The sequence below is a fragment of the Rattus rattus genome, chromosome 8, assembly GCF_011064425.1.
Source record: "Rattus rattus isolate New Zealand chromosome 8, Rrattus_CSIRO_v1, whole genome shotgun sequence".
Classification (NCBI taxonomy): Eukaryota; Metazoa; Chordata; class Mammalia; order Rodentia; family Muridae; genus Rattus; species Rattus rattus.
The window spans coordinates 43,086,217-43,099,201 of NC_046161.1; the positions used below are offsets into that span (position 1 = coordinate 43,086,217).

The window sequence follows — 12,985 nt, forward strand, 5'->3', positions numbered from 1 at the left end:
TGGCAGGCAGTAACTGCATGTTTGTGGTAGCGGAGCCTTCTTTTGTGAGTACAGGTAGAGGAAACCAGATTCCTCAGTTATATGGAGGGTTCCATAGCCTCCATATGTGTATGGAACACAGAGGAATGATCCGTGAGCTCATTCGTGACTGCCCACTCAACCCCGAACCATGGGATACCACCCCCACCCCCACCACTACCCCCATGCAATTTCTACACCACACGGCGAGCACCGTATTCAGAGCCTCAGCCTGAAGTGAACCACCAAGCCTTTAATGGGGATCACAGGACGTCATTCAGATCTCCCCAGCTTTCGCCCCACTAGGGAGAAGAGTCCTTCATTATTGGATGTGGTAGAAGAGTAACTTTGAGAAATCACCTCGAACTGCTTGATGGTGTACCCGGCCTCTTCCACGGCGTCTTGAACAGCCTCCCGGCCCAGGGAAAGGCTGGAAAACTTCTGTTCCCCAATCATGTAGTAGCTACTCTTAAGAGCATCCACCATCACCAGGAAGCCCCCTGGCTTGAGCAGGCTGCCCAGGTTCCTGAGGGCAGCGCGATAGGCCGGGAGGTCAGGGCAGGCAGCATCCAGGCACAGTGTGCTGAGCAGGCAGTCGGCAGGAGGCAGAGAGACCCCACCCAGAGGCTGGCTCTGGCTCACATCGCACTTCAGCACCTGCTTGATTGCTCGCCTCAACTTCTCCTCCTTCTCGGGTCCCTTGGTTCTGGAAAACAGGCATGCATCAGAGTCACCTGCTGCTCTAGATATGGGGACCTCAGATCTCTTTGGTCAGGTCTGGGTATGTCTGTCAGCGTGGTCCACACTGTGGACTTTAAGTGCATCCTGATCTAGTGTCTGCATATCCCTGTATGATCCAAAGCTGGGTCAAATCTCTTTATAAAGAAAAAAAAAAAAGACATGAATAATCGCTTCTAAAACTGAACTGCTCTCCACGAAATTATCTTTTATTTTTAATAGTTTTTTTAAATTATTAGTACTGTCCTTGACCTCTGTCAAACTTCGAGGTGGTAGCTCTTGACCCCCACACAGTAAATAATGATAGGGCATAAGTGTTGGCCGACTGTTGTTACAGTAGTTATCTATTAATGACGGGAGGGGAGCTCCCAGAAACAGCTCTAGAAGCTGTTGATCACGGGGCCTGGGAATTTGGCTCAGTTGACGAGAGTGCCTGCCTGACATGTATGAACTACATCCTGGGTTCCATCCCCAGCATCATATAAATCGGTTGCGGTACTGTCCATCTGTCTGCAATTCTAGCATGCATTCGTGATGTGGAGGCAGGAGGATCAGAAGCTGGCTACCCAATGAGTACAAGGGCAGTCTGGACCATAAGAGCCTCTGGCTCAAAAAAAAAAAAAAAAAAAAAAAAAAAAAAAACGACAGGGGAAAAAAAAGCCCTACTGATCATCTTATCACCAAGGCTGTAGGAAGAACAGTGCTGCAGCCGCTGGATAAATGCAAGGGGCACACAGCCGCAAAGACATCTCCTGTCAGAGGACCTAATTGAGGACTGACCGACAGACCAAGGATTGCTGACGCAGACAGTGCCAGCCAATTGGGAGCTGCTGTTTAGAGGAGATGCTTTCTTGGGACCAATGGGGCACGGGTGGAGGGTATTTAAAGGAGCTTGAAGCAGCGTTCAGATGAGCTCGCTGTAGCGTTTCTCGACAATGCTCTGAAGAAGACATAGGCTCTCTCTCTCTCTCTCTCTCTCTCTCTCTCTCTCTCTCTCTCTCTCTCTCTCTCTCTCGGCATTCTTACAGCGATGCTCCACCAAAGACTTATAAGCAACGTGAAACTGCGAGCTAAACTAAGTCTTTCTCGTTGCAAATCAACCGTCTCGGGTATTAGCTATGGAAAGGAAAGGCCAACGGACACGCAGGATCCGTTTTATGTCTGCTAGGGGAGAAACCAAGTAACAAAGTAAATAAACACATAGAATCTACTAGAGAAACTGGAGAGGGGAACCCGAAAAGGGAAACTAACAGAAAGTCAGAGAGGAAGGGAGGAAGGTATGAGTGTGTGATGTGCCCAGACCCCGAGCTTCACTAGAAGCCCTGCTCACTGCTGTAGAACCCATAGAGGAAATCGCTTGGCAAAGCACCTGGCGCATGCGCAGCTGTGAACTCGGGAACCCAGCCCGTTGTCGTCGGACACAGATCCGGGAGATGAGATGGCCCTGTGAGGGCGAAGCTTGATAGAGAGAGAAGAGGGTGCTTCAGCCTCAGCCAAGAAAGAAAAGCTTAAGTTTGGGACAACTTCTGCTCATGAGGAAAAGCCAATGCTTTGAAGAAGACATAAATCTGCCTCAGGGCAGAATGACTTGAGGTGGGGGGAAGCTGCCTGTGGCTGCCTAGTCTGAGTGTTTGATTAAAAAACTTAAGCCCAGGGCATTCAGTTAGTCACCAGTGTCCCTTGAGTTTGCCATAACTTTTCATATAAGTGGCCTGATTATGAGCACAGGAGAGGAAAGTATCAGAAGCCATTGGAGAAACATGCCCAAACCACAAGGGAGAGCTAGCAGGAAAAACACAGATAAAAAGTGTTGGTGAGGAACCTGCATGCACTGCTGGTGAGAACTTAAAGTAGTCTAGCTCCTTTGGAAAATAGTCTAGACAGTTCTGGGAAAAGTTAAACAAAGTTTCTGCGTGGTCCCGTGGGGGCTGCCAGAAATGGTGACATACGCCTTTAATCCTAGCTCTCACAAGGCTGAAGTGAAGCAAGAGGGTTGTGAGTTCAAGACTGGTGTGGGTCATATGTGAGTCCAGGCCAGTCTGGGTTATGTAGCAAGATTGTGGAGAAGAAGGAGGAGGAGAAGAGAAGTGGAGGGGAGAAGAGAGTGAGAAATATACAGAAAGGGCAAGGTGTTACTGGGGAATTTCTACAACAAACACTCGTCTCTACATAGAGAATGAAAACCAGGGGCTGGAGAAATGGTTTAGTAGTTGAGAGTACAGCCTGCTCTTGCAGAGGATCTGGGTGTCAGGTCCAGAGGAAACTCCAGGTCCCCAGACTCCAAATGGCAGTCCAGTGAGATGAACCTAGACTACAGGGGCATTGCTGGCAGTTAGACAAAAGCCAGCATTCCTTAGAAACGTGTGAAACCGATTTCCATTTACCAAAAGGAGTCATTTCCCTCACCTCTGGCAGATGGGACACATGGCTGCCTGTGGTGCCTATCAGCACATTGAAGCTCATGCTGACCTCCAGGCTCCCAGAGTATCCCAAGTACCTGTTACACGTGTTAGCATCCTAGCCCATCTCACCTCCTCCACTACCCCACACTCCCTCTAACTCACAGGCTTCTGTTCCCCAGCTACTCGATCTCCTTATAACCCTGCTATTTTCACTATGTTTTCTCTCTGTGTGTCTGTCTCTCTGTGTGTCTGTCTCTGCCTGGGTGTGTCTGTGTCTATGTTTGTGTCTCTGTCTCTGCCTGTCTGTCTGTGTGTCTATGTGTCTGTGTCTGTCTCTGTCTATCTCTGTGTGTATGTCTATGTGTGTGTATGTCTATGTGTGTGTATGTCTATTTGTGTCTGTCTGTTTGTGTGTGTGTCTGTCTCTGTGTGTGTGCCTATGCATGTATGTCTATTTGTGTATATCTTTGCCTGTCTGTCCATCTGTCTGTCTGTGTCTATGTGTATGTGTGTGTTCGGCCCCTGCTTCTCTTATCAAGTTTCCTCTGCTTTCTATCCCCTGCTGTTCTCCCCTGTCTTGCAGAGAGCCCTTGTCATGTTTAGTGTGCTGGCCATATTCACTGTGCTTCTTTCCCTCTTTGCTTTGGATTCTTCTAGATGCCCCTGGCTGCTGTTCTCTCTCTCTCTCTCTCTCTCTCTCTCTCTCTCTCTCTCTCTCTCTCTCTCTCTCTCTCTCTCTCCCTCCTCTCTCCCTCTCTCCCCTCTCTCCCTCTTTCTCTCTCACATCTACAATAAATACCTTCTCCTCATCCATACCACGGAGCAGTGATATCATCAGTTTAGCAACTGAGCTTAGGTCCCAGCAGCCATACCGAGCAGCTCGCAGCCTCCTGCACCTCCAGCTTAGGAGGGTCTGACATCTCTGGACTTCACGGGTCCCTGAACCCACTGGCACATACCCAGTCCCCACAGACGTATATACATAACTTAAAATGATAAAAGTCTGTTTTAAAATTACCCTTGGTTGGGTCTGTCAGGAATGAAGACAGTCCTATGGCAACCACTTTGTCCTAATTTGTCTTGGATTTTCCTCATTTAAAAATCTCCTCTGCTGAGATCTCCTGCACTGGGAACTCCTTCCCGTGCTGGGCAGAGTCGAACAACTGTTATCCCAAAGGTAGGGAGACTTGTTCCAAGGCTGCTGCCCAATCCTACTAAATGCAGACAATTTGGCAGGACATATTAAGAAGAAAAGCAGATAATTAAACAAGAGGCATCTATGAGAAACAGATTTAAATAGGTAAAGTAGACCAGAAATTACTAGTGTGCACGCACACATAGCAAGCACATAGAAGAGGCTAAGGAAATATAACGTGACAGTTCTGGGGGAGTTGTTCGGTTTTATTTTTGGTGTTGTTTGTTAGTGGGGATTTTTTTTTTTTTTGGATGTTTTAAAATGTCACCGTAGGTCGGGGACATCGTGAGAATGTGTATTTAATCGATTACGTCAGAAGCAGCATGGACCTTTGTGCTCTATTGTGTATTAAGCTATTTTAAAGACACAAATTACCACAGAACTAGCACTTGCCAGTCAGACGATGACGAAAATTGTTCCCACACGGTGAAGCCCACTGTGAAATCTCGAAAGCTCACGGGAAATGTACCAATCTGAGGAGGGGAATTTGTTAGGCGCTCCCACTGCCTAGGTAGCTGCTTGTCCTTGGCCTCGAAGCAAACACTGGTGAACTCATTTGCCAAGGTAGCTGTGTAAAGATTACCCCTCAGGGCTCCTTGAGGACTGTGGATAACACCCACAGGGAAATGGACTCGCCTGGAAACCTGGGCAATTACCATTCAGACTCACAGTTAGTTCAAGGAGAAGGTGATAAACACAGGCCAGAACAGCATGGCGCTTGGTTTACAGAAAGCTAACTGCAGCTTGGCCATTGCTCTCCATGTAAAGATCGATCCTTTCAAACAGAGGCTGCCATTTCCTCTGTAAATACACCACATACACAAGCATAAGGGACATGGAGGAGAAGGAAAGAATAGGTAAGGACTCCTGGCAAGAGCCCTTTGTGAGGATGTCTTCCCATACCCAGCAGTTATCCTGAGATTCTGCCTACCCTGAGAGGCAAGGAAGATGTTGTTAAGTCAGAATGTCCACGGGGGCCTTTTCCATTATGATCCCCTGCCCTAAGGCCCATCCCCAGAGACTCCAACAAACCCTCCTGTGGCAAAGCCATCAAAACATCTCAAGGAAATAAAGGCTAAAGAAGTCTGGTGTGGTGGCATATTCCCTAAATCCCAGCATTTGGGAGTTGAAGGCAGGAGGATCGGGAGTTCAAGGTCACCCTCATGTTCAGAAGGAGCTTGAGGCCAGCTGTGATACACAAGACCTTGTCTATCAATAACAGAAATTAGTCAAACCAGCTTGATGAGAGGCAGGAAGAATTGCCCATAATCCTTCGGTGCAGCTCAGACTTGAATCAGGTGGGAAATGTAGGTCCATGGTGGAGTCTTAAAGACAGAAGCATCCGTTCATTTTCCACTTACATTTAAAATTCTGTCATGTGCTGGATGGGTACTAAGGGACTCAAAGATACTGGGGACTCAGGGATGAGCAAAAGAGAAACAGCTCCTGTCTTCCTGGAGGTTACAGAGGGAAAGAGAGAGAAAATAGTTCATCTAGGGATTACTCGTTAAAATGCAAGTGAAACAGATACATTCAAGGAGGAACAGAACATGGGATGTTGGGATCCTGGCTTGATCTCTTCTACAGTGGAAAGCAAAGGAGCTGTCTGAGCAGAGATGTGGAGTAGACCATGCCGTCATTGTCTGAGGCAAGGAGAAGAGCAAGGGGAGAAAGAGGTTCGGCCTGAGAAGACAGCACGTACAAAGGCCACCCGGTGTGAGACGTAAGAAGAGTATGCCGGGGAGCCTGGACTATCAGGCAAATGAAATGCTGGGCGCCAGACAACAGAAGGCTTTGTCGATCATCCTTAAAATTTTCCTTTCTGGGCCAGGTGTGGTGGCGCACGCCTTTGATCTCAGCAGGATCAGGAGGCTGAGGCAGGCAGATCTCCGTGAGTTTGAGGCTGGCCAGGTCTACTAAGCAAGTCCTAGGATACCAAGGCTACACTGTGAGAGGGATGAGTCTCCAAAACTGGGATTTTTGCTTTCTCTCCTAGGATATCTAAAGGGTGATGTTGGAAGGTACGTCATGAGCAGGAGTGGAGGCACATGCCAATAATCACAATACCCCAGAAGCAGAAACAAGAACACAAGATGGGGCCCACCAAGTAAGACCTTGCTTCAAAAAAGGGAGGGGATCCTGATGGGTGGCATGTCTTGAGAAGTAGAGAATTGAGTGACAGGACGATAGTGGAGATGGGAGTCTACTTCCTCAGGAACGGCAGCTTGGATACCGAGGGAAATAAGCATCTCAAGAATAAAACTGATGAAAGGGAACATGCAGGAAGAAAAGTGGACAGATGCTAGACCTGGGTTAGATGTGGTCCATAACAGAGAGGGCGATGACAAGACTGACCGCCAGGCTTTGGGGTCGTCCAACTAACTGTCCGATGATGTCATTGGAGGAGCCAGGAAACTAGCTATGGAGGAGATCCAGTGGGTCATCACTCATTCTGGGTACACTGACTTTCAGGTCCTTTGGGACTTATAATGGAATGGAAATGGCTAATTGAGGGTTTCTTAACCAATTCAATCAGTATTTGCAGAGAGATAATGTGCTTGAGAGATGGGAGAGTGCCTAGCTGAGAAAGAGAGACATCTCCATAAAAGAGTCAGTCGGCAGTTAGTCACCATGACCATCAAGATCCCGAGGAGGAGTGCTATCAGCGAGCTTTTTGTGGGTTCAAAAATCCAGAGACACTTGCAACAAACACAGAACACTGGCCTGAAGAACAAAGTTGTCACCGTTGTGTATAATTTTGGACAATATACCAACTATTGTTAGTATGATATCCGTTTCATTTTGTTTTGTGACAGTCTGGCCTTTTGTGTTTTTCTTTGATTTTTAAAATATAAAAAAAAATGATTGTAATGAACTTATAAATAAAAGTGTCAGACTGCTAGACTAATAAAGTACTGAGATAAACACCTGCTTTGCAGCCCTGGCTAGGCTCAACTTCATTCTGTAGCTCCAGGCTGGCCTTGAACTCGATGCTCCTGCTGTCTGCCTCCTGAGTGCTGGGATAACAAAAATACACCACCATGCCCGACCCTTACTCACCTCTGCAGGCAGAGCTCTGGCTTTGAAGAGCAGCCACCTCTTCAGTATTTCAGGCTTTCTAAAGGGACACCTGGAAGTCTCTGTCCTCCCCAGGCCCCACTGGCTGTGTGGGAGGTGGAGAGAGGAGCTTGTGCAGCATACCCATAACTCACTTCCCCTCCCCTGTGCCTCCCAGTGCATCTGCAAGATGTAGTTCCCCTGCCTACCCACATGGTCACCTCAGCAGATCTCATGGAAGGAGGAACCCAAGTTCTGTGCATGGACGGTGGGGCCTGAAGTCTGCATTTCTCCTTCTTAAAACAAAACAAACCAAATAAGCATGTGTGTGTGTGTGTGTGTGTGTGTGTGTGTGTGTGTGTGTGTGTGTGTGTTTTGTTTGAATGTATGTCTGAGCACCAACATGTGTGCCTAGTGCCTTTGGGGGCCAGAAGAGGGTGTCAGATCCTCTGGAACTGGAATGATAACAGTTATTAACACCACGTGGATGCTGGGAATTAGCACTGGGTCCTCTGGAGGAGCAGCCAGTGTTCTTAGGCACTGAGCCATCTCTGCAGCCTCAGAGTTTGCATTTCAAACTCACTGCTTACATGATGCATTGAAACTGCTAATCTGGAGATCCCAAGGCTAAGCGATGTGTTCCAAGGGCTAAGGCTAGCTCACATTTCCATGATTTCTTTTCTAAATTTCCTTTCTTTCTTTTTTATGTGTGGGTGGGGGGGGTGGTACCCTTAGAATCCAGAAGAGGGATCCTCTAAAACTGGAGTTATAGGCAACTGTGAGCTACTGAAATGTGGGTGCTTGGAACTGAATTCAGGCCCCCCTGCGATAGCATCAAGGCCTCTTAAAGCTCCCAATACTGGGCCAACTCCTATTTATATCATTTCTTAAGAAAGGAGTCCATTTTCCTTGCTCATGACAGATTCTGGGGTATTAATGATATTAATATCTCATGGTCTACAGTGAGGGTTTAGTAACCGAATGTTTAAGACTTTCAAATAATTGTAAAGTGAAAGATTTTTAAACGTCTGAGTTGCGCTCCCAAAGCAGTCGAAGAAAGCAGCCAACTCGTATTGTCCTTGGAAGCCATAAGCACAAGAGATATCTCCAGGTAAAGAAGAAATCATTTTGGGGGAAATGGACTGTAGGCTGATAGGGGCACTGGAAGATGTGAGAGAGACATGAGCTGAATGGGATCACTATCTCTCTCAAAACAGTTGAAGCTGCTGGATCTGGTGTGAGGATAAGGATGAGGAAAACTTCCTGCCAAAAGTACAGTTCCTCATCCGGGCCAAGTGATGGGGACGGGAGTGCGTCTTAAGAGGCAATTGTTCTGAGCTGATGATTCTACTGGGAGATAAGTGATTCTTTTAGTATCTTGCTAGACTGAAGGGTTCGTCTCTGAATGAGATGTGAGCTGTGATGTCTAGGCAAAGCGGGAGTGCAGCTCCCGGGGCTTTCAGGACATGTGCTCTGGATTTCAGAAAAATGTGTTGTCTCAAAGTGGCAGAGAATTTCTGTTTAATAAATTTTCTCTGAAATTCTATCAATCCTGGTAAATTCCTTGTTTGCTTGATACGTTGTGATAGTGTCCAATGCTCATAGCAAGTTAAACCAATTCTGTCCTGGGGAATATCGGGCACTTCATATTAAAAAAAAAAAAAAAAAGAATAGTAAGGTTCACCTTCATTTTTGAAAATGTATTTTTACTTATGCTAGATGTATAAGAGGTTTCTAAGTTAAATTGACATATGAAAACAGCCTTTCAACTTGTTATTAAATGCCATAATCTTTAATGTAACCTCAAAGGCCCTAAATGATCAGACATTTATCAGACTTCTGATAGGAACTAAAGGACAGAAATGTGTCTTCTCCTATCTCGTTCTCTGCTCCAGCCTAAGAGCTAGTGTCATGTGGTGCATCACAGTTATTCAATCGAGGTTTGTTGGATGAATGAGTGTGTGAGTAGGTAGGTAGGTGGGTGGGTGGATGAATGGATGAACAAGTGGGTGGATAGATGGGTAGGTAGACAGGTGAATAAATCAATTGATGGATGAATGGATGGGTGGGTGGATAGATGTGTAGATGGACAGACGGATGGATGGATGGATGGATGGATGGATGGATGGATGGATGGATAGGTGAGTGAATGGATGAATAGATGGGTGGATAGATAGATAGATGGATGGATGGATGGATGGATAAACATACAAATAAATGGATGTATGGATAGTTGGGTAGACTGATGGATGGACAGATAAATGGATGGATGGATGGATGGATAGTTGGGTGGATGGATGGATGGGTGAATGGGTGGGTAGACAGATGAATGGATGGATAGATGTTAGTTCCTTTAACCATTAACCAAGAAGCATTAACATTTCAGAACCCTCACCTGACTCTCTAATCCCCAATAGAGAATTATTTGAAATAGAAATCAAGACATCACTCCTATTTCAACAACTATAATAAATAAATGAGTAAATAACCTCAAAATGAATTTAGCTAAAACAAGCCAATGATCTCTACCCTGAAAAACATCAATGGAGAATAGTGCAGACACCAACAGAATGGAAAGATCAGATCTGAAGAACCGAGAGCAGGAACCATACTACCCAAAGCAACCGGTGGAGCCAATAGCATTCTCTTAAAACACTAGCAACAGGACTAGAAAACAATTCTAGAATTTTTAGGAAACCACACACACAAAGCCCAAATAGCACCAAGAAAATATCAGAAATCATACACTACTTAACTTCGACAACAGCAGCAGCAACAACAAAGCTACAGTCACCAAACCAGCATAATATTTCCACACAGAAAAAAAAATACAGAAATAAAAACAACAACAGAACCCAGAAAATGCAGAATAATGGACCAGAACAGACAGTCTAGAATTAAGCCGTGTATCTGCTGCCAGTTGGTTTTCAATAAAGATGCTAAGAAGACACACTAGAGAAAGGACAACTTCTATGACAAGCACCTTATCCACTGATCATCTCCCAGATCCCAAAGTTTCTAATTTTGCGGATAGGGAGTTATGAATTCTTTTCCCATAATTGCTTCATGTCTTTTCTGTTGGGTTAAAAAAAACCTGTCGATGTTTTGCCATTTCTGGTGGTGTGAGTATTAGGCACGCGCAGAGCCCCCACCTTTGTGTTGGATGACTGGTAATAAAATAGTACTCAGGTGGTACATTTGACAGCCCAGCTACTCTCCTGGGCTCTCATCCTCTATCTGGAGTTCCCTTTGGTCCCTGTCTTTGAGTTTCTTTTGCATCTTTCATCTGGATTTTAGTGGTATTTTTTGGCTGGTAGAAACAACCAGTTCCCTTCAGAAAGTTGAAGAGTAGATACCCATCCCTCTACCTGTTGCCTTCAAGATCACACACATAGGTGACCACTGGGGACCAGTCAAAGGCTCCTGGCTCCTTCTTCAGCCACTTCTGCAGCTCCCAGAGGTTCTGGTCTGTGTAGTCAGTGACAATGATCTCCGTGAAGGACTCGCAGGCAGAGAGAAGCTGATAGATGGTTGGGCCAGAGCCAATGTCAATCAGGAGCTCTCCCTTTACACCATCTGGTACAGAAGAGGGGCGGGGAATCAGGCATCATAAGGGGACAGGCAGAGCTGAAGTTAGACTGTCTTTACTGAGAGTCTGCCATTTTGTTGTTGTGTTGTTGTTGTGTTGTTGTTGTTGTTATTGTGTAACAACTGAATTTAAGAACTGGAGAGATAGTCCAGCAATGAGGGCCAGCATTCAGATCCCAGAACCTGTGTAATAAGTCAGGCATCTCACAAATACCTGTGATCCCATTTCTGAGAGGAGCAGAGAGGAGAGGCTCTCTGGGGCTTACTGGCTTCCAGTCCAGCCAGCACACAAGCCCCCAGGCACAGGTGGAGAGAGTGACGGAATCGGACACCTGATGTCCTCTCCTGGCCCCATGCATGCACCAGCATGGGGCATGTACACATACACTTACATGGATGCATAAATTAAAAAATTAATATTTGGGGAGATCTTTACCTTGTGAGTAAACAAATATTCCCTTCAATCAAGAATAGAAGAATTAGGGGTTGGGATTTAGCTCAGTGGTAGAGCGCTTGCCTAGGAAGCGCAAGGCCCTGGGTTGGTCCCCAGCTCCGAAAAAAAGAACAAAAAAAAAAAAAAAAAAAAAAAAAAAAGAATAGAAGAATTAAACTTCCTTCTTTTTTTTTTTTTGGACAAGGCTGAGAAATCACTATGTAGTCCAGGCTGGAGATGATGAGCCAGATTCCGCCTCAGCTCCACACACCAGCCCAATGCTCTCCTGACCCCTCCTCCAGAAGCAGGGCATCACCCTGTGAAGTTGGCTTTGGAGCCTTAGATCTGCCAATCTTCCTTTCTTGAGTCCTGTGCCCCCGGCACCCAGCTCTCTTAGAATCTCTGAACTGTTCTGTGAGGTGAAGTGGCTCCTTCAAGCCACCTAGAAAGTCCCTGTAGCTACAAAGATAGTACTCAGGCGCCCTGGCCTCCACTTTCACAACCATACACAAGACAACAGACATAAAAATAACTTTGTAAAGTGTAAAACAGCGTAGCCAACATTGACTTTTATTCTCATTGAATAGGTAAGTGTTGCCAAGAGACTGTCTAACAGCAACGACTAGACACAAGTCCAGTAATCCCCCGAGACACACTGTGACTCTTATTCAGACACACAAACTTACCCAGGCAGAATATCTTAAAAAGATTTTTCAGCAGATGTCTGAGGATCTCATTTTCTGCACAGTGCCTGGACCCGAAGCTGTAATATTTTTCCAAGTAATCTCGAGGATTAAAATGACTTAGATAAGTGTCCTTGGAGGTGAAGCCAGATTCCATCGCGCCTCAGCTCCGTCGCACCAGCCCGATGCTCTCCTGTCTCCTCCTCCAGAAGCAGGGAGTCACCCTGTGAAGTTGGCTTTTGGAGTCTTGGAGCTGTCAATCTTCCTCCAGCTCGGCCCATGCCTTAGAGACATATGTTTGCTAAATATTAACAGTGAATAGACTGCAGATGTTCAGACTATTCCAGGAAGTGATGAAATTGCTGGAGAAGGGAGCTTAGGAGAAGAGGGGCGTGGCAGGGGGAGGGACATGCATTGCACACAGCCCTCTTGCCTGGCGGTGAAGGTCGGCTGCAGAACTGCAGACAGGAGAAATGGCCCCACGGTGATTAACTCCTGGAAGACACCCTGGGTTCAGAGAGATGAGTCATCTCCAAACAATCCAGTCATCTTCTTGTTCTTGCAAGGACTCTTCCTGGAGGGGTGGGGAAGAGTCCCACAGACTGGTTTCAGTTTGAACATACAAAAGAGGGAATGTGGGGTAAGGAAAGGAGCTCATGGCTAAGGAATGCTGGCTAGAGAAAAATAATCTCATATGGAGTCTGGAAAGATTGATTTTTAAAACATGGACAGTGTCTTCCTAGATCCAGTATGGCTGCTGCACTCTTAAACATACTGCAGTTACGACGACCTGCACAAGGCCAAGCCAGCAGGCAGCACCACTAGGACCCAATGAGTTCTAAAGCTGGGAGGGGTTGTGAACATGAAAGGA

The 12,985-nt window shown here is 46.3% G+C and overlaps 1 protein-coding gene across 1 annotated transcript; it reads right to left on the minus strand.

Annotated features, from left to right (window-relative positions):
* Positions 1-251: 251 nt before the first annotated feature.
* Positions 252-12,601, minus strand: Nnmt (nicotinamide N-methyltransferase). The gene is made up of 3 exons (XM_032909705.1): positions 12,118-12,601; positions 10,779-10,986; positions 252-724 (listed from the first exon to the last, which is right to left on the minus strand). The coding sequence occupies exons 1-3, from the start codon at positions 12,269-12,271 to the stop codon at positions 292-294; spliced, it is 795 nt and encodes a 264-aa protein (XP_032765596.1). The 5' UTR covers positions 12,272-12,601; the 3' UTR covers positions 252-291.
* Between the last annotated feature and the right edge of the window lie 384 nt (positions 12,602-12,985).

Excerpts from the sequence above, each read along its gene's own strand:
- Nnmt (XM_032909705.1), bottom strand. The coding sequence starts at position 12,271 with ATGGAATCTGGCTTCACCTCCAAGGACACTTATCTAAGTCATTTTAAT. Across the intron at positions 10,987-12,117 it reads TTTTAAGATATTCTGCCTGG|ATGGTGTAAAGGGAGAGCTC; the intron begins GTAAGTTTGTGT and ends CTTCTGTACCAG. Across the intron at positions 725-10,778 it reads TGTGATCTTGAAGGCAACAG|AACCAAGGGACCCGAGAAGG; the intron begins GTAGAGGGATGG and ends CCTGTTTTCCAG.